General features: G+C 36.7%; 10 protein-coding genes across 10 annotated transcripts in view; 6 read left to right on the top strand and 4 right to left on the bottom strand.

Moving 5' to 3' along the window:
- The window catches only part of FDP41_007616 (uncharacterized protein), a gene marked incomplete at both ends in the record, with an annotated part of 1261 nt that extends 541 nt beyond the window's left edge, over nucleotides 1–720 (bottom strand). The window contains 3 exons of the mRNA XM_044711380.1: nucleotides 124–177; nucleotides 236–374; nucleotides 528–720. Coding sequence (XP_044568414.1) covers nucleotides 124–177; nucleotides 236–374; nucleotides 528–720 — 386 coding nt within the window. The remainder of the gene's footprint in view (nucleotides 1–123; nucleotides 178–235; nucleotides 375–527) is intronic.
- Nucleotides 721–884: 164 nt separating this feature from the next.
- FDP41_007615 (uncharacterized protein) lies at nucleotides 885–2601 on the bottom strand (the record flags this gene model as incomplete). The annotated part of the gene is made up of 4 exons (XM_044711379.1): nucleotides 885–1176; nucleotides 1260–1930; nucleotides 2100–2393; nucleotides 2461–2601. The coding sequence occupies 4 exons, from the start codon at nucleotides 2599–2601 to the stop codon at nucleotides 885–887; spliced, it is 1398 nt and encodes a 465-aa protein (XP_044568413.1).
- A 53-nt stretch (nucleotides 2602–2654) lies between these two features.
- FDP41_007614 (uncharacterized protein) lies at nucleotides 2655–3182 on the top strand (the record flags this gene model as incomplete). The annotated part of the gene is made up of 1 exon (XM_044711378.1): nucleotides 2655–3182. One exon carries the CDS (start codon nucleotides 2655–2657, stop codon nucleotides 3180–3182), a length of 528 nt encoding a protein of 175 aa, XP_044568412.1.
- A 479-nt stretch (nucleotides 3183–3661) lies between these two features.
- On the bottom strand, nucleotides 3662–5651 carry FDP41_007613 (uncharacterized protein; the record flags this gene model as incomplete). The annotated part of the gene is made up of 2 exons (XM_044711377.1): nucleotides 3662–4640; nucleotides 4735–5651. 2 exons carry the CDS (start codon nucleotides 5649–5651, stop codon nucleotides 3662–3664), a joined length of 1896 nt encoding a protein of 631 aa, XP_044568411.1.
- A 946-nt stretch (nucleotides 5652–6597) lies between these two features.
- Nucleotides 6598–8813, top strand: FDP41_007612 (uncharacterized protein; the record flags this gene model as incomplete). Its single annotated transcript, XM_044711376.1, has 7 exons — nucleotides 6598–6746; nucleotides 7000–7204; nucleotides 7266–7286; nucleotides 7537–7743; nucleotides 7932–8262; nucleotides 8403–8590; nucleotides 8754–8813. The coding sequence occupies 7 exons, from the start codon at nucleotides 6598–6600 to the stop codon at nucleotides 8811–8813; spliced, it is 1161 nt and encodes a 386-aa protein (XP_044568410.1).
- An 87-nt stretch (nucleotides 8814–8900) lies between these two features.
- Nucleotides 8901–10889, top strand: FDP41_007611 (uncharacterized protein; the record flags this gene model as incomplete). Its single annotated transcript, XM_044711375.1, has 1 exon — nucleotides 8901–10889. The coding sequence occupies one exon, from the start codon at nucleotides 8901–8903 to the stop codon at nucleotides 10887–10889; it is 1989 nt and encodes a 662-aa protein (XP_044568409.1).
- A 177-nt stretch (nucleotides 10890–11066) lies between these two features.
- Nucleotides 11067–12172, top strand: FDP41_007610 (uncharacterized protein; the record flags this gene model as incomplete). The annotated part of the gene is made up of 2 exons (XM_044711374.1): nucleotides 11067–11588; nucleotides 11819–12172. The coding sequence occupies 2 exons, from the start codon at nucleotides 11067–11069 to the stop codon at nucleotides 12170–12172; spliced, it is 876 nt and encodes a 291-aa protein (XP_044568408.1).
- Nucleotides 12173–13451: 1279 nt separating this feature from the next.
- Nucleotides 13452–15489, top strand: FDP41_007609 (uncharacterized protein; the record flags this gene model as incomplete). Its single annotated transcript, XM_044711372.1, has 3 exons — nucleotides 13452–13483; nucleotides 13830–13924; nucleotides 14348–15489. 3 exons carry the CDS (start codon nucleotides 13452–13454, stop codon nucleotides 15487–15489), a joined length of 1269 nt encoding a protein of 422 aa, XP_044568407.1.
- Nucleotides 15490–15793: 304 nt separating this feature from the next.
- FDP41_007608 (uncharacterized protein) lies at nucleotides 15794–18293 on the bottom strand (the record flags this gene model as incomplete). The annotated part of the gene is made up of 2 exons (XM_044711371.1): nucleotides 15794–15921; nucleotides 15983–18293. The coding sequence occupies 2 exons, from the start codon at nucleotides 18291–18293 to the stop codon at nucleotides 15794–15796; spliced, it is 2439 nt and encodes an 812-aa protein (XP_044568406.1).
- A 308-nt stretch (nucleotides 18294–18601) lies between these two features.
- Nucleotides 18602–19906, top strand: FDP41_007607 (uncharacterized protein; the record flags this gene model as incomplete). Its single annotated transcript, XM_044711370.1, has 1 exon — nucleotides 18602–19906. The coding sequence occupies one exon, from the start codon at nucleotides 18602–18604 to the stop codon at nucleotides 19904–19906; it is 1305 nt and encodes a 434-aa protein (XP_044568405.1).
- Nucleotides 19907–19955: the final 49 nt, after the last annotated feature.

The following is a 19955-nucleotide window of genomic DNA, read 5'->3' as shown; positions in this document are numbered from 1 at the left end:
TGAAATCGGGCAAGACGAAATCTTCGACAGTAAATCTCTTTGTCCATGCACTTCAATGTGTGAAAATCAATTGATATTTTTGACAAGAACGTTAGTGCCATAATTTCATATAAAACAACCTACCAAAACCAACGAGTTTCTCTGTAGTTTCCGTCATTAGCTAGAAACAATTTTGGACTGTTTAAATCCGACGTCGTTCAATTCACACACATTCGAATGTTATTAGAAAACTCACCGAATAAGGAGTAGCTTTTTGTTAAGAACAAAAATTCTACAATTGTAATTGACTCCTTTGTGTTTGATAGGCACACCGATATCCACAAGAATATCATTGGTAAGATCGGTTGACAAAATTTCGGCCAAACATTCCATGGCTGTTGTGATTCGATCAAGCCAAAAAGGTCATGATTTCGAGAAATTTGATCAATTAAAATTGTTCGAATGGAAGTGAATTTAAATCAATATCGAATTCAAGTTATTATTATTTACAATTATTGTTTTGAAAATTCATTTCGGATCATACATACAATGTGTATAGGTGTCTGTTTCTAAAAAGTGATCTTGGCAACCGTATCCAGACAATTCCAGTTCTGGGCCCATACGATATCTGGCTCCCTTCTCCTTGGCAATTTTAATGCTTTGCTTCACTCTCTCAAGATTGCCCGAGAAATCCAAGGCCCATTGATCCAAGTTACAGGTAGCCAAAGTGACGAGATGCATTTTTTTGTGTTTTTGAACTTTTGGAGTTCATAAATGGGAAACAGTTCAAACATGGATCTGCAAATTCTCATTGATTGATCCATCAGAAGTGGAATGTGGCAAGAAATCATGCTGAATGCAGGTATAAATTTCGTTCAAGGAATTTTTGTGTCATTCCTTCCACGTTATTGAACAAGCTCTGTCAAATGAATTTCTTCCTGATCCGCTAAAGGGCTCGAAGTCTTCAACTTAACCTTATCCACACTTTCAAATCGTTTTCGCATTTCCTCGATAGCTTTCTTAGATTTTTCATCCCATTCTTTTTCCTCGTCCAAATCCATGACCCATCCTCCAACTTTTTTCTTTTTAGGAGTTGTGCTTTTTGATTTTGTTGGAGATTTTCTCTTCTTTGGCGTACTTGTGTCCTTCGTGTAATTTTCATCTTCCTCGTCATCGGTGGTGGTGTCTCTCTTTTTTCTTGGTGTTGATCGTGTTTTTCTTGGAGTTGTTTGCTTCTTCTTTCGTGCTGTTCTTGGAGGAGTTTTGATTTCCATTGTCACATCCTCATCTTCACTTTTCCTTCTTCCTCGGTTGCAGCAGCTGCTTTCTCTTCCCGTATTGAAGACGATTCAACAAATAATTTTAAATTGTCACTTTTCAAAGAATTAATGTTATCAATAGCTTGTTTCACGACAGAAGGTGTAACAAATTGTGGAGGTGTTGGTGGTAACACAGCAGATCTGTTCAAATTCTTCTTCGGAGTTGAGATTGGTGGAGAGGATATCAATACTTCATCCTCCTGATCGATCTGAGTCAAATCATCAAAAGCCTCCCTCAACATTGAAGTATCAATTTGCGTCAAATCGAGAACGTCCTCTTCATTCTTCTTTGAGGAGTTGTGAGGAGTTGTTGTTGATCGAACCACGAAAGGGTTCTTAATATCATCACGAGGAATTTCTGCTGGCTCTTCTTCATTCAACAAGGCAGTTAATAACGAGTCTTGAGTTTGGCTTTTGGATGAGTGCTGTGTCGGAGGTAATGTGGAGGTTTTTGGAAAGGAAACCGTTGTACTTGTGGTGGTTGATGCTGATGATGGCTTTGAAGAGGTACCGACTCCGATGAGCCTTCTGAATTCTTCATCGCTGATCATGTTGTCTTGTTGCGGATCAAATGGCAATAATATTCGATTTTTTAATTTTTTTTTACTTTTTTTGTTGGTTGACTTCTCTTTCTTACTGGAATGTGGAAATGAAAAGTATAAATTTATTACTTCATATTCAAATGAACAACAATGATTCCAAAGAAAACACCTATTGCACCTGCTTCTCAAAATACTCTCTCGAATTTTTTGGGTTCGCTTTCAAGGTTGGCTTTCCCTGTTGCCATCCTGCAGGACATACCTCTCCATGCTGAGCTACAAATTGAAAGGCTTGAACCAATCTCAAAATTTCATCCACATTACGACCCACATCCATATCATTCACTGTAATTTGTCTCAACACTTGTTGATCATCAATGAGAAAGGTTCCACGAACAGCAGTTCCATCCTCCATCAATACACCATACGTAGCCGAAAGGGATTGATCCAAATCGGAGATGAGAGGAATGTTGAGAGAGCCTAAACCTCCTTGATTTCTTGGAGTTTGAGTCCATGCAAGATAGAGTGAATTCACTGTCCACTGAGACACCAATGACTTGAGTGTTCAACTTTCCAAATTCATGGGCACGATCTGAAAATTGAATAATTTCAGTGGGACAGACGAAAGTGAAATCAAGAGGATAGAAGAACAAGACAACATATTTGCCTTTGTAGTCGTTCAAGTTGATGGTTCCGAAAGATCCATCTGGAAGCAAGGCAGTCTTGGAAAAGGATGGAGCTGGATGTTGAATGCGAGGAGTCATAATGAAGTTTGGCAGATCTGACTATTTTTTTGTTCGAAGCCGGAATTCAAAAAATGTCAACAACAACTTACTCCGAGATAAAGAGCCAACTTGAATCCGTTACCACTCAACTTCTTTCCATTCAAGAAGGAATTGATAATCGAATGAAAGAATTGAAAAAACTCGAAGATGATCTCAATTTAAAATTCAAACTGATGGAAGAAAATGCGAAAAAAGCTCGAGATGTAATTAAACTTGATGTTGGTGGAAAGATCTTCAAAACTTCGAAAGAAACTCTTCTCAGTAGAAAAGACACGTTCTTTTATGCCATGATTTCAAGCGGAAAGTGGCTACCAGATGAAGAAGGGTGTTATTTCATTGACAGAAATCCAAAGATGTTTCCATATATTTTGGATTATTTGAGATATGGTAAATTAGATGTTCATCAGCTTACCACTCAACAAAAAGCCATCCTGGCTGAAGAAGCAGATTATTATTTAATTCCTGAGCTTGCTACTAAAACGGAAACCGTTGTGGATGACTGTTTTGATGAGACATTATTGGGTCCTTATCCCTTCCGCCTATCGAAAAATAAAAATTGAAAGTTCCCTCAGTATTTCAATCATTTATTATCTGTATGTATACTGCGAACGAAAGATGCGATATCTGGGGCGGTGCATGAACGAGAAGAATTCAGGGTAAAATATCGATTCTCCAAATTCAGCACAAGTTCTGACAAGAACAACAAGTGGAATCCAGGAATTCCATCTCCAACATGCAATAAAGGGCAGCCTTCTCCAATGGTCGTTAGTGGTTGAAACCACCGCACAACACTATAATCACACTAAGGGAGCACATTTACAATTGATCAATATCGATCTCATGCACTCAATGAACTGTTTTCATCTCGTCACATATTGACTTGAATCAAGAGCAACTCGATGGAAACGGTTATGCTATTGCTCAAGGTTTAACGCTTTCACAATAACATCCTACTGATCCAGTAGGCAGGTGACTGGATTCAACTTTACTTTGTTGCATGTTGTTAATGGGCATCCTGGATAGGGAACGTAATTAAATTTTAGTAATAAATAAATTTGGGGTCATGATAGGCAGTAAAGCAATGTAAATGGAGATAGCATCCACATCCCATGCATTTGTATCCACATCCCGAAGAAGAGTCTTTGCAATGAGAGCATAATTGATACCGTTCCAACTTTTTGAGTTTCATGGGGAAGTGAGTTGTTCTGGTGAAATAAGGGTTACAAAAGGTCACAGTTTGAGCAAGGCTGTGCTTGAGGTAGTCGCAAAGAGTTAAACCTGGGTTATTAATGTGATGCTTAAATATGATATACTGGTTGACAAACGAAGTCTTCATCATCTGCAATAAATGGACAGTTTTCCAGTTTTTGTTTCTAAAAGGAGGATGAGTGTAATGCAAGAAAATTCCAGATTTGTCAACACATCCCATTGATTTGTTATACATTTCTTGAACGTATGGTTTGTTTTTGATTAATTGACTGCTTCCTAAATTTGTCAAAAAATTAACTCGTTTGTTGTCATTAATTGACAATGCCACTAAAGTGTTCTCCTTATTTACAGCATGGATCCATTTTCTAGTTTTGCTTCCAGGGAGTTTTTTCTGCAATCCTTCTGAGAATAGATAAGAAGGACGATTGTTACTGAGAGTCATAACAAATTTCCATCCATGATTCACCAATTCTCTCGCAAGATCTAATGATCCATAATAATTGTCGATTCCCAAAACATGATTTTCTGGTGAAACATGTTTAACTAAATCTAAAACAATAGATGTTGCATTATGAGAATACCTTGATTCTTTTCCTTGATATAACCAAAATGCATAAATATAACCTGTAGAGTCTGATAAAGCATAATATTTCAGGCCGTACTTGTGAGGTTTCAATGGGATATATTGTTTAAATCGTACTTTCCCTTTAAAAGCAGCAATTATTTCATCAACTGAAACTTCTTTAACACATAACCAATAATGTCTACTGTTCGAATTAACATTGTCCTCTAAAAAATTAGGTTCGCTACTGAGATGCATATGTATGTCAATAAATCGTTTCCGGCTCATTATTCGTTGAATGAGTTTGCAAGCATAGAATGCATGATTCTCCGTCTATTGACCAATAATCATAGTAATTTGGAATTGGAGATAATCCCATAATTTGGCAAATTTGTAAAAATCCCTTAATGTCGTCTTTGGAATAATGATTGGGAATAGTACAGCCTTTCTTTTTTTCTAAATATTTGGCAAAAGGTTCGACCTTGGGCTCCGACTCAAGTATATCATTGATCAATGGAGGGGGATTGGCATCATTGATTTCCTGAACCATGTTTTCGTTATCATGCTCATATTTTCGTTTGAAACGTTTTTGCTTCTTTTCGTGTTTTGATTTTGTGTTTGACCATTCTTTGTGATCATTCAATGCTTGTTCATACTCAATACAATATTCTTTTTTCCAGTTTGTTCTTTCGTAAATATGTTGCAATATTTTGTCATTCCAAATTATGGAGGTAGATTCTGGCAACGATAAATGTTTCGGAAGATTTCTAGGACCTGAATTGGTTGGAGGTTCCACATTCACATTCGGAAACACAGCATTGAGAGTCCATTCATGTTCAAAAGTTGGCTTTACCAAGTTACAACAGGTGTCAGCACATTTACACTTGTCTGTGCATGGTAGTCCATTCTTTCTACAAACACAGTTTTTGCATGTCGTGCACTTTGCTGTACAAAATATTGTTCGGTCTGCTGATGCTGTGTCCTTTCTTCGTTCTTGCTCCGTGGTATCATCAGTCAAACTCCATTCTTGACTAAAGCAAAAAGATGGATGAAACATATCAGTACACTCTTCTATGTAATCCGCAAGTTTATGGTTTATCGGAACGGGTTCATCAAAAATTTCGGAATAATATTTATCTGAATTAAGTTGTTGTGCCAACTCATAATACTCCTCGTCCAAAAGCATGAACAAATTATCTCCAATTAAATTAATTCCTTCGTTCAAGAGAGTGGTTTCGGAATTGTTTGAAGGGATCATGACTGTTTTTTTCAACAATTCAATCAAGCACAATCAGGTCCATTTTTTATGTTGTTTTTGATGGGTAGAGCTTTTAATCAATACTGGGAAAACGAAAGACCTGAGGCACCGAAGGGCCAATAAATATTTTTTCAATTTTTTTATGTTGTTTTTATGTTCAACCTGGAGCATCAAGACCCAAAGAAAATTATTACTTATTGTCGATAATTTCTGTATCACCCAAATCCTCAATACAGAAAATAGGTGATGGTAAATTTATTTGTGACAAACTTGAAGCGCCCCTCTTCAACCAAAATTTGCCTGCGAAAAATTCATTCAAAAATTTTTCGTTAGGCTTAAAGGTTAATGGCTTTCGAAGAGAATCTTATTGGATATGTGTGGGTGTTATCAAAAAACCAATCAAGAGTACAACAAGTAGTTTCTATGAGACGCATGGATTTTCAAGTCAAAATCAAAAATACCAGCCAGCTTCAAGTGTAACTGGTATGAGTGGAGACTGGGCAGATGGGCATGTTATTCAAGTGAGCTTGGATTGTGATCAATATACGCTCAGTGTGAAAACCTGAACACTCGAAAGGAAGAATTTTGGAATAACTTGCCAAGAGGTGAAACTTATTATCTAACAGCTAATTTGTATGACAAGGAAAACTCAGTAACTATTATTTGAGAGTAAATAAAGCCACCTCAAATTCATCCCATTCACTCACATTCAACAAACTAAGATTGACACATAGCTTAAATAATTTGCATAGTTTTTTGGCCAAGTTGTGAAGAATGAAAGGCATGTGGTAACAAGTTATGTATAACAACAATTATCATTCAGCCTTTTCCATCGCTGAGGCAACTATTATGCGTTACCTTGGAAAACCATTGTACTTCAAATAATATAATCGAACAAATTGAATTCGGAAAGGCTTCACTGTTTCACTGATTAATATTAGAAAAAATGTCTGAATCTTCCACTGCTGGAAAGCCAATTGAATGCAAGGCTGCTGTTTGTTGGGCTCCCAATCAACCTTTGTCCTTGGAGACTGTTACTGTTGCTCCACCAAAGAAGGGTGAAGTTAGAATTAAATTGTTGTGCACTGCGTTGTGGTAAGTGATGTTATTATGAAACGAGAGTATGAATTAATACAAGATAAAATTTTAATGACGATGATGATTATGAATTTTCTAAACTTGTGTAATGATTATGAATGATTCAACACAAAATTTTCAATTATATACTAATTTTTAAATATTGATAAATCAACAATATTCATTGGGTGATCGTGATGATCATTACTACTTAATCCGTCATTTACAATCACAAAAATTAATATATTACATATTAATCTGTCATGTGTAGCCACACCGATGTCTACACATGGTCTGGAAGTGATCCAGAGGGTATTTTCCCAACAATCTTGGGCCATGAAGGTGTTGGTATTGTTGAAAGCGTTGGAGAAGGTGTTGAGAGTGTTAAAGTTGGAGATACTGTAATCCCATGCTACACTCCACAATGCAAAGAATGCAAGTGGTGCAAGAGTCCAAAAACAAATTTGTGTCAAAAGGTAGGTGGACAACATGTTGTAGACCCATGTGTCAAGTATTTAACACCAAAATGATCAAAAGATTAGAGCAACTCAAGGAAGGGTAAGTCACAATAGTGATCAGAGAATGTTTTATCCACCATATTGAACTATTGAAACTTTGACGTTTGGCATGATGGCTTGATTCATTGAAAATCCTTGAATCAATATGCGGTTCACCACTCATTCAAAATCACTCACAATAATTACGTGAATATGGATCTGTGGTGCAATGATCATCAAATACCTTTCCAAATGTTTAATTTCAACATTGTATTTTGCAACAATCATGAAAACATCCATTTCACATGAAGGGTTTGATGCCTGACGAAACTTCAAGATTCACTTGCAAGGGTCAAACTGTTTATCACTTTATGGGTACCTCAACTTTCTCCGAATACACTGTCCTTCCTGAAATTGCCTGTGCAAAGATCAATCCAAATGCTCCAAAAGCAGGTGCTTGCTTGTTTGGATGTGGCTTAACCACTGGTTTGGGTGCAGCTTTGAACACTGCCAAGGTGGTAAGTAAGAAGTCTTTTTCTGTATGATTACTGTAATATTGTATAATCTCCATGTGTTTGTTGTAAACGATTGTGTGATCATTATTTGACATGCAAAATGTGAAATGTACTTTTGACCATGTACAAACACACCACTATGTGTGAATGTCACACATCTCTGAACATTGCTTTGAACGAATTCCCAATAGGAACCTGGCTCAAATTGTGTGGTCTTTGGATTGGGTGCAGTTGGTCTTGCTACTATTCTTGGATGTAAGAAGGCCGGCGCTGCCAAAATTGTTGGTGTAGACATTAATGAGGCAAAATTTGAAGTTGCCAAAAAGTTTGGTGCCACTGATTTCATTAACCCAAATAAGGTTGATGATGTTGTGAAGGCAATTGTTGACTTGACAGATGGTGGAGCTGACTTTTCTTTCGAATGTGTTGGTAACGTTAAGCTCATGAGACAAGCTTTGGAATGCTGCCATAAAGGTTGGGGTGTGAGTACTATTATTGGAGTAGCTGCCGCTGGTCAAGAAAGTAAGTTTTTTTGCATTTTCTTTTTCGTTGGCAAGGTTCTAATCATTCATTTCATCATTTCTTGACCAAACATAACATGTGAATACTTCAATATTGTTCAATGCATTTCATTTGATCTTTTACATGTGCAACACGTATAGTTTCTACTCGTCCATTCCAATTGGTGACTGGTAGAGTTTGGAAAGGTACAGCCTTCGGTGGATACAAATCAAGAGATTCTGTACCTCAGCTCGTCGAAGATTACATGAAGGGAGAAATTGACGCTGATGCTTTCATCACTCATCATTTTGACTTTGAAGATATCAATCAGTCCTTTGAGGCTCTTAAGGTAAGTCCGTGCAGTTTGTTTGCAATTTTTTACGAGTCCATCACTGTGATGCTTGAAACAACATGCATTTCCAATATCCAAACTGCACTTGATAATTTGTCATCTCACATATGTTAAACAAATCATTCTTATCGTTCCTATCCACATATTCACCAACACACAGTCTGGAAATTGTTTGAGAGCAGTCATGTATTATGACAAGAGTTTCAAACCAAAGCAATAAAAAGCTGAAGAGCACACTGTGATGTGCGACCGGACATTTGTGAAGGAGAAATTGTTGTAATCATTTCACAAACTGTTCTGCAAAAAAATGCACCCCTCAACAACAGGTTCTTCTCTTCTCGACAATGAAAAGGCTTCTCGTCGTTTGCACATGATTGGAGCCCACTTGATGCAATCCAACGATCATCAAAGATTTTCCTCTGAAAATATTGTTTCATCAAATGAATGCGCTGGATCCGCAATGGGTCTCTCTGCTTCCTCTCTCTCCATGATGAAGATGGGAGCCAGTATTCCAAACAAGAGACAAAAAATAACAAAATGGAATGGATGGGGATACAAGGATACCGATTTCGTCATGGATGAAAAACGAGATGTCTATGTTACCGGAGATCGTTATATTCTCTCAGGTCACTACGTCCCTGATTTTCGTCCTTGGTTTGAAAACTTTACCGGACTCGATACCAAGTATCCATCTCCACCTCAATCATGGGAAGAGATGCAAAAGAAGATTACCAAACCAATTATTTGCAAGGCTTTCGTTGATGATATCAAACAAGCAAATTGTTTCAAATTTATTGCCTTTGAAGATGAAGTTCGTTTATTGCACTCTCACGGACACACTTGCCAAGAAATTTACCAATTAAGATACGGAAAATTTAAGAGATTGGTGGATATGGTGATTTATCCTGGTTCACATGATCATGTTCAACAAATTGTTTCAATTGCAAACAAGTATGCTGATCAATTGACCATCATTCCATACGGAGGTGGTACCAGTGTTTCACAAGCTTTGATGTGTCCTGAGAATGAAACTAGAATGATTGTTTCTGTTGATATGCAAGAGATGAATCGAGTGTTGAGTGTTGACTTTGAGTCTAATACTGCAGTCATTGAGGCTGGTGCCATTGGAATTGATATTCAAAAGGAACTCAAAGAGAAATATGGCCTCACTCTTGGCCATGAACCTGACAGTGTTGAATTTAGCTCGGTCGGTGGTTGGGTTGCCACAAGAGCCTCAGGAATGAAGAAAAATTTATATGGTAATATTGAGGACATGTTGGTAAATTTGAAAATTGTTACACCAACTGGTACTTGGTCACTTCCATGTAATGTTCCAAGAAAGTCCACTGGTCCAGACTTGTTGCACTTGTTCCTCGGATCAGAAGGTACTCTAGGTATTATCACTGAGGTCACTCTAAGAGTTAGAAAATGCCCTGAATGTCAAGTTTATGGTTCAGTTCTTGTTCCTGACTTTGAGACTGGAGTTGCTTGTCTTCATGAAGTTGCCACCAAGAGAGTTGCTCCTGCTTCAATTCGTCTCATTGACAACTCACAATTCCAATTTGGTCAGTCTCTCAAACCAAAGCAAGAGAGCGTGTTTGAGGGTATTGGTGATTGGTTCAAGAAGATTTATGTCACAAAAGTCGCAGGATTTGACCCTGAAAAGATGTGCGTTATTACATTGTTATTCGAAGGAACTCAAGAAGAGGTTGATAGACAACAAAAGATTATTTATGACATTACTTCCAAGTATGGAGGTTTGAAAGCAGGAGCTGAAGCAGGTGGTAGAGGTTATTTACTCACCTATGTGATTGCATATTTGAGAGATTATGGTTTCAATTATTATTTCATGGCTGAAAGCTTTGAGACTTCTGTGCCATGGTCCAACATTGTTCCAATGATTAACAAGGTCAGAGAGAGAGTTGTTGACTCTGCCAAGAAGCATGGCGTCATTTCTGTACCTTGGGTTTCTGCTCGTGTCACTCAAACCTATGAAACTGGTGCATGTGTCTATTTCTATTATGGTTTCATCTTTAGAGGATTGAAGGATCCAATTCGCGTCTTTTCAGAAATTGAGGCTGAGGCAAGAGATGAAATTTTATTGCAAGGAGGAAGTTTGTCACACCACCACGGTGTCGGTAAATTAAGAAAACACTGGATGCCAGAAGTTATCAGAGAACAAGGTGTGGACATTTTGAAGTCGCTCAAGCAAAAGATTGATCCTAACAACTTGCTTGGAAATGGTAACATGGGCTTGACTAAGGCTGACTTGTCTGTCTCTGCTCTAATTGAATAATCGATGGTCGACCTTCAATGTATTGAAATGTATTTTCTAGAAGAAAAATGACATGTTGCAACAACATGAACCTCTCATCTTTCTGTCCTCATTATGCTGAGGAGAATAGAAACATTTATTATTATTTTCGAACATTATTATTATTCGTATTTATTTACTGTTAAACATTACAAAAAAATGAAATTACCAAATTTCGTACTTTTTCTTGTTGTCTTATTTTCAACTTGGATGGCTCTTCTGATCGGAATCATTCAGTGTGGTATTAACCCAGTCGTATTGCCACATTTACCCTATGCTTATCACGAGTTAGAACCTCACATTGATCAAGCTACCATGAAAGTGCATCATAGCGGCCATCATCAAACCTACGTCAATAATTTGAATGGAGCCATTGAAACCCTATTGAAGAGCACCAACGATGATATTCAAAAATTTATTTGGCAAGCACAACGCATTGAAACCTTGTTAGCAAATTTACATTTATTACCCATTGATGAAGCAACTAAAAAGACGATTAGAAACAACGGAGGTGGATTTGTAAATCATAATTTATTCTTTGAATTAATGATGGATGAAAAACATAGAACATCAAAACCAAGTGAAAGAGTGGTTAAAGCATTGAGTAAACAGTTTGGATCTGTTGATGAATTTATTAAACAATTTAATGATCAAGCTTTGAAAGTATTTGGAAGTGGATGGGTAGGTATTGTTTTGGAATTAATGCTTGAATTCTAGAATATGACTATCATGTACTTTGAAATGCATCTCAAAATGATCACAACACTGAACACATTACAATTAAATATATGAATGAATGTGCGTATCAATGACGATGATTGTCATTGAATAATTGATTCATACTGTGATCAATGTGGATCCACATTTGTCACTTGATGTTCAATCATCCTGTATGGATGAACTCTTCAAAGGTCGTTCTCGTGAAAAGAACCTTTTTGAAAACTCTCAATTCAGAATTGTTGATCAAAACCTACGCCAACCAAGACAGTGCTTACATGAATGAACAATTAACCTCTCCTCAAAAAGACACCACAAACACCATGATTGAATACATGGATGAACCAGTGCTTTTATTGGATGTTTGGGAACATGCTTATTACCTCAAACATCAAAACAAAAGAGCTGCCTATGTGTCCGATTGGTGGAATGTGGTTCATTGGAGCAAAGTAGAGGATCGCTTATTTAAATGTGAATTTGATGTTGAATTTGTTGATGATGTTGAACTTAAACACCATTCTGCCTGTAAAAACAAGGATGAGCTTTGAATGTCATTAATTTATACTATGATTGACACCAATGTATCAACAATGGACGTATTTCGATCCAAGTGAACAACAATATGCATTGCAATTGGTGAAATAAACAAGAATATGGATAGACTACACAATTATCAGCTTTTTTTGGCATTCAACATTATAGGCACTCTTTGCGAGGAGGACAGATATGACTGTATTGTTCCATTCCTTGTAACTATTTGACTATTGTATTCCAGTAAATTGGCAAAGACCCAAATCTTTCAATTGCTAGCCTTACTTTAGTCTCAACGACACAACGTTCATCTCCAGACATGGTTCGACGATGATCATGTTTTGGTTCACAAACATTTGAACACAAGAATGTTGTTCCATAGAACCGGAAACAGTTTCATTTTCCTCATGGACCCATCTTTGAACACGGGTCTGTTGACTTGACAGAGATTATGCCAATTCCTTTTATTTTCCCTCAGGCATTCGAAGAGCACGAATAGTGTTCAACACGAGAACAACAATTCATCATTAGGAAGGTATTTAAAGAACATTATTGTTTCACAGCTAAAATCCTCTCTGAAAAAGAAAGCGAATTACAAAAAGCAATGACCACTTTCTTCTTTATGCCAACTTTTAAGAACTCACTTGGGTGTCAAGAAGAAGCAAGGTCCAAACAAGTGTAAAATTTGTAAAGTATTAAAACCATACAAAAGCACAAGAAATCTTTGATCTTTAACATTTTCGATCAAACCTTGTAAAGAATTCTTCTGCCAAATGTCATTTGACTTGCACACTTGCCATCGATTAGTGGGCTTCTCCAGTGATTGGTGAAATAAACTATGGATCCCGAAATTGGCAGAAATTGACAACATCGAGGACACATCTTCGTTTAAACGGCCTGATCCTTTTTTCGAGCTTGAGACTACTTGACCATTTTGAAAACTGACGTTTCGTTTTGGCACTTTGAAAAAATACCAACATTACCCCTACACAGCAACAACTGGCGAGTTTTCCTTTTGGTCACCTCCACTGCGACATTTTGATAGCTGACTTGTTCAACAAAAGAAGCGCTTCCTTGCTGTCAGTCATCATACTTTTGTGTTGACAAGCGACGACAAGACCTTCAACAGACCATCATCATCACCAACACTGGTTCATCATCAGATCTTTTCAACCACCCACCACCGAACAAAACACTCATCCTCTCTCTCTTCTCTTCCATACAAACAACCATCTTTTTCATATTATTTTTTTTTGATATTTATAAATTATTGATTCAATTATCATTGTGAAGAAGATGAAGACGGTTAAATACAGTATTTGTGTCATGTAGGTAATATGTGTTGAACAGGTTGTTTCGTGGATGAAAGTTATCATTATTGATTTACAATGCTTTTGCTGATATTGACAACAATATATTCCGCGTTTCTTTTTTGGTCTATTTCATTCTTTAATCTTCGACTACTACAAACATTTCTGTTACCAATCATTCTATTACTACAACAACAACAACTCGTGCCAACTCGTGCTTTATTTGATGATCGATGATGAAATTCATTCCTTCCCACCCGATGTCGTTGAATCCAAATATATAATAATGATTTTATTATCTCTACAATCTCTTCATTGATCCAAAAATGTGTTCATCATTCTCATCACATTCACAACATTAAAGGGGAGCTGCATTGGTTGGAAAACAAGAATTTGCAAAAGCAGCAACAGAGTTATTTGATGGTAAAATCATTCAGGTGAGACCTGGAGCAAATAAGTGTAAGTTGTGTTAGAGTGTTGTTGTTAGAGTGTTGAAATTGAAATACACTTCTCATGATGATGATGGTGAATTTGGAAATTTTCAATGTTGTGGCGATCGGTTCAAAAATTTGTGTCACAATCGTCGTGATGCTTGTTTGGTGATGAATGATGAACGTCTTGACATTCGTTGTGGATATCATGTTCATGATCATGATGAAAATCAACCTCTTGATGATGGACTATTTATGGAATATCCCATCTCTCTCTATGAATGACAATGATTTCGTTCGTAAAATGAATCTATTGCGAACAACATGATATCATGACCAACGATGAATTTGAATCTCTATAATCTCCATATTCATCGATTGTTTCTTGTTTCAAATTATATTGATGATCATCCTTTTTTGTGATGACAATTATAATGTGACAACCAAATAGATATATTTACTGTGGAATTCCAAAATTGTAAATATGAATTATCCATGATCACTCTCTACGACACTGGTTTTACAACAGAAGAAAAAGAGGAATTAAAGACACACATTGATGGATATTTACTCATGTATGACGTCACAAACAAATTCTCAACAGAACGTGTCAAGAATTACATGAAATTAATTCTTCAATTATTGGATCCTCATTCACCTTTATTGGCAGAGATGAATAAGAATTCATGGCAGAATGTGCACAAAAAAAAGAAGGAATCTCAAAAACAAGGAGTGACATCGAACACACGAAATAGTGTGAATGTGATCAATAATGGAAATTCTCCATCTTCAACAATATCACCCTCTTTGGATTCCACAAATCATTCTTCCACCACAAATTCAGAGAATTCAATGAATCCACAAACAACCATGGTTGGTGGCGGTGACATGAATGAAATTTCTAATGGTCAATCTCATACTTCACCACATTGTGTGTGCCCATCTTCTCCTGAACAACCTTACGTGAATACAACTTCCAACCATGTGTCATCAAGAGGTTCTTCTTCCTCTAAAACACCATCCACAACACCTGTGGTGACCTCACCAACAACAGCAACCAATGCATCCTTAATGAATGGTGCTTCTAATAATAATACGGCCATTTCTACCATGAATACTTCTTCGACCACATCGAATTCTATAATTACGAACACTCCAACAACTACGACAAGCTCCACAACGACATCGACCACCATTTTACCAGTAATTATTATTGGAAATAAGTGTGACGTGAGTGATGAGGAGAGAGAGGTCGATACAAAAGAAGGTTTGAAATTGAGTGACTATTTAGGATGTCCTCTTGTGGAGACGTCAGCCATCTTTAAAAAGAAAGGAATTGAAAATGCATTTATTGAACTCATCAAAAGGATCGATAAGGTTCGTGATGAGAAACGCAAATCTTTGGCACGTACAGCGAGCATGGCCAGTTCTTCGGTGGCAGATGATTCCACCATTGACAGAAGGAAGAGTATTTCAGCCATTTTCAGCTTTGTTAGCGTTTCGACCTCTGACCATGTCATGGATGACTATCAACAAACAAAGAGAATGAGAGAACTGAGGAAACAACAGTTGGCCTCAAACAGTAACAAGTAAAATATGACATTGTTTATTATAATGCAATCACCTGTTGTTTTAGCTTGGATAATAATTTCAGAGTTCCTTCGAATAGGTCACAGTCATCCTAGGATGTGGCAACTTGAGCTCATTCACCTTGTCATTTTGGTGCAATTCTTTTAATCAATGGAATGTTGGTGATTTTCCACATGTGATTTATTCAGATCCATTGGCAACATCTCAAGCAAAACAGCAAGAAGAAACCGATCAATGATCATGTTCATTCGAGTGGCGATTGCAAGGTTGGTGTGTGCTTTGAATCGAGATGCAGGTAAGAGGGAAATTACATGCAAGTGCATGAAAAGTTGGATACAGAGTATTGATAGTGATTGGTTTGTGGATACTTTAGAGAGTTCAGAGAAGAAACTGGAAATACTAACTTGGGACATGAGCGCCCTGATTTTCTTAAAACTTTCATGATGACGAAAGTTGAAGTTGTGTTTCAAATCAAGAAATATAGAGAATGACATACCTTGTTTAAATTCTTCCAAATCACTGGAAAGAAATGGAGACCAATCCAAAATCATGCCTCTCAAACTTTTCATTGCTTCAATGAGACTCTTCAAGGATTTAGCAATTTTCGAATTTAGAGTTGAATTTGATGTCACATTCAATCGATCTGAGAGAATCACATTAAACTGTTCCAAATCGAAACCTTTTTCTTTCAAATAATTAAAAATTTCACAATATAATTCAATACTTGAAATTCGAATGGTATATCGTTTCAGAGTTAATGTCGAAAACGTGTTCAATACTTTAAAATACTCCTCAATATTTTCAGAATTAATTTCTAATGCAGGAAGATGAAAGGATGAAATTGTAGAAAACAATTCTTCTGGTACCGATAACAGTCCTTCAATGGTTACTAAACCTTTTGTGGCAGTGGCACTAATTTCTCCTCTAGACAAGGTGATCATGGTTGTTAACATGCTATCATCAATGCAAGCTTCTGTTAATTTGAAAAATTTAAAGTTGGTCAATTCCACCAGATTCGTTAATAAAGTTTTTAAAATTTCACTTTCAACATTACACATATCCACTAATTCAAGAGTTTCCAATTGCTTAAATGTCGCATGGAGCAAACATGAAATGAAGAATTCCTGGTTGGTACAATCAATGACTCGCAATTCTGTGAGCTTGGGAAAGTCGACTAGACCCTTCATTAATTTTTTACCTCCAATGAATAAGGGATTCTCTATTTTGCATCTCTCCAATTTCAATGTCTCCAGTGTGTGTTGTGACATTTGCAATAAATTCACAAGCCACTCAATATCGACCGTACATCCTTCAAGAGTAAGGTGTTTGAGAAGAGATGTCGTCTTCCAAGTGTTTACACTTCTCCCCGATTGAACACAATTAATAAATCTAAGAGAGGTGATATCTGATCTGTTCTTGTTAATGAGTTCATCCATGTGGAAAAATTCGGACTTTTTGAAGCGTGTTCCTACGACAAGTTCATCAAAATTCATGTTAGGTATTGTCTTTGTAAGACCCCAAATAACGAGTGTCCTTATTTTAATGGTGGAGAAGAGATTGGAATCGACTTTTTCAGAAAGTACTAATCGATCAAGTTGTTCCACACCTTGTGGTACAAGCAAGGCAAAAGCGTCATTTGTGGTTCCTTTAAAATTTGAGAACGCAAAAAGATACTGTGCCTCTTTCAAATGTGGTAAAATTTGTGACGATATTCGGTGGTGTGACTCATGAGATGATTCAATTTGAAGACGTTCACAAATAATGGTCAGTTTTTTCACGTAGGAATTACTGAGCGAGTTTCTCATTTCTGCATCATCCACGAGAGTGCATGTCTTATGCTCGGCAACTACTTCAAGAACAGTCAAATGTTTGAGTTTGTGCACATTTCTCAACAATAGATCAAGATCAAAATGAGACTTTTCTGTGGAAAAATCGTCAACTCTATAATGTCTCAAATAAATATGAGTCAGGTGTGACAGGGACACAATCGTATCCATCGGAATTTGCATTTCACTCCTCAAATTCAATACTCGAATATTTTGCAACTTTTCCAACACATTTGTACATTTTCCACGTAATCCACAAACATTTAAATTATGGATTTGTGAGAGAGCATCCGTTCCTATCACATTTGCAAAATCATCAAAAGTCCACTGCCGTGTGACATTCTCAGAATCAGGTTTGAGATCGAGATAGATCTGTCTTAATCCATTGTTCAGTATTAAACTTCTCAGAATCCCATCACTACCATAAACTTGAATTTTCGAATCTCCTAAAAACACTGGAACTAATTGTTTGAAACATGTCAAATCCAATCTTGACATGGTACAGCTATTCAACAACAATTTCACCATTTCTTTCAAATATTCTCTCGAGAAGGAAGTCTTTAACTGTTTGGAAATATTAGTACATTCACCAATACTATAATATCCATCACATCTTCTCTGATCACTCGAAAAGGGAGTTTGTAAAAGAACTCTCAAGCAATGAATCATCTCTTCCATGTCGCTACTGTATTCATCCGTATGGATAGTACAATGAAAATGAGAGAGAAGAAATTGAAAGGACCACAATCGGAAACTCTTGCTGAGGGACATGACATCAATGAGTTGTCGATGATCCAAATAAGATAAAATTAAAAAGAACATTTCATTGGGTAGATCATTGAAATGATAGGAGGAGGATGATGATGAATATTCTTGTAAAGATGATGATGATCCGGGTAGTGGTTGTGGTGGTGGTGGTGGTGAAGCCTTCTTATGTTCATTGCCATCTCCACTTGAGTGAGGTTGTTGAACTTGAGACATTTTTTTTAATTAAAAATTAAGTGAACTCGAAGTTCCTTTTTCATCGATTTCCATGTAATTGAAATTGCATGACCATTCATGAATATGTGAGGTGGCTTTACATGTGGTTGTAAATTGTGATTGTAAATTCAATGTTGTAAACAATTTTTTTAAAGTAATATATTATTTCAAATTTAGAAAAAGAGACAGAGGTTGAAGTGTGGTGTTGCTGGGCATCAGAACGAGAACACACAATCCAATGATGAATTCTCAATGAACGAACGAGTGCCTTCACCCAATTTTGGAAATTCTAAAATTTAAAAAAATTCATGAAAACGAGAAGCAGCACACGAAGACAACAACAGCAAGCGGAAGCTCTTGCGAGGATGGAACACCACATGTCATCGTCTCATCATCATGATGGCGAAGAAAATCAAGAAGTTTTTAATAAGGATATTAATGAAAAACCAATCAAAAGAGATGATCCCAATAAGCATAAGGAGAAAGAGGATCAATTAAAATTTCCGGAAAGTGATCAAGTATCATCATCCAGTAATGATCATCATCCTATTCATCATCAAACAACTCACAAATTAAAAAAGAATGATGATGAAACAATTCCGAATGGAAAACAAATACAAATGTTCAAACAAAGTTGCTTTCTTTTTGACACATTACTCAAGCAAATACTTGTCGAGTTGAGTATTTCATTGGTCGGAGAACAACGAAGAAAAGTCTATTTTCTTCAAAATTTAAATCAAATGAATGGAAACAATAAGAAAGAACATCGTTCCTACTCCATTGAAGATGGAGTGGAGGTATTTCCTCATATATCGGCTTCTCAATTACCTCTCGAAAAAACTCATGTGGTGTGTGATCATTGTAAAAGATCCATTGCGAATGAGGTCTATGCACCTCATCTTGAAAGATGTATGAATGTAAGAAATAGTAGAAGAAATGGAGGAAGAAATAGAACAGTTGTGGATTATTCGGAGGATACGTATTTGGATTTTGATGAGGAAGATATCAATGCTGAACCTCGAACAATGCAGGCAGAGGCGGATATCACCAATAATAATGATGACCAGACATTGAATGAAAATGTGTTCGAAGATACAAAACCAACAACATCTCGACCAAAGAGCAAGTCAAAAAAAAAGACAAAACCAAAAAAGAAACGAGGAGTACAAACAAGTGATGACGACGAAGACTATGTGGAAGAATTTGTGGAGCCCTCCTCTGAAGAATTTGAAGATGATCACAGTTTTTCAAGTACTCAAAGTGAGCGAGGTGGAACCGGCAAAAGAAAGGTCACACGATCAAAGAAAGCAGCAACCTCTAATGCTGCATCGACCAGCAGTGACAACACAAAGAAACGAAAAACATCAAACAAAAAGAAGGCACCAAAAGCTCAATCCTCTAAAAAAACAAATATACCATCCTCAGACGAAGAGTTCATGAACATGACGCCATCAAGTACCAGCTCATCAGAAGAGGACGCTACGAACACTAAACAACAGGCAGAGGTTGGGAACAATAACGAGGAAGATGCTCAATCTGTTTCAAGCTCTGAAAAGCTCTTAAACTTTATTGATTCATCATCGAGCTCACAAAAATCAACAACGAGTGATTAATTTATTATTAACCTGTTGACAGTCGAGATCGTTGAGGAACAATAAGATA

This window comes from Naegleria fowleri (genome assembly GCF_008403515.1).
Source record: "Naegleria fowleri strain ATCC 30894 chromosome Unknown tig4, whole genome shotgun sequence".
Taxonomy (NCBI): Eukaryota; Heterolobosea; class Eutetramitea; order Acrasida; family Naegleriidae; genus Naegleria; species Naegleria fowleri.
Note: the sequence above shows the minus strand (reverse complement) of the source record. Positions and strands in the feature narration are given on the sequence as shown.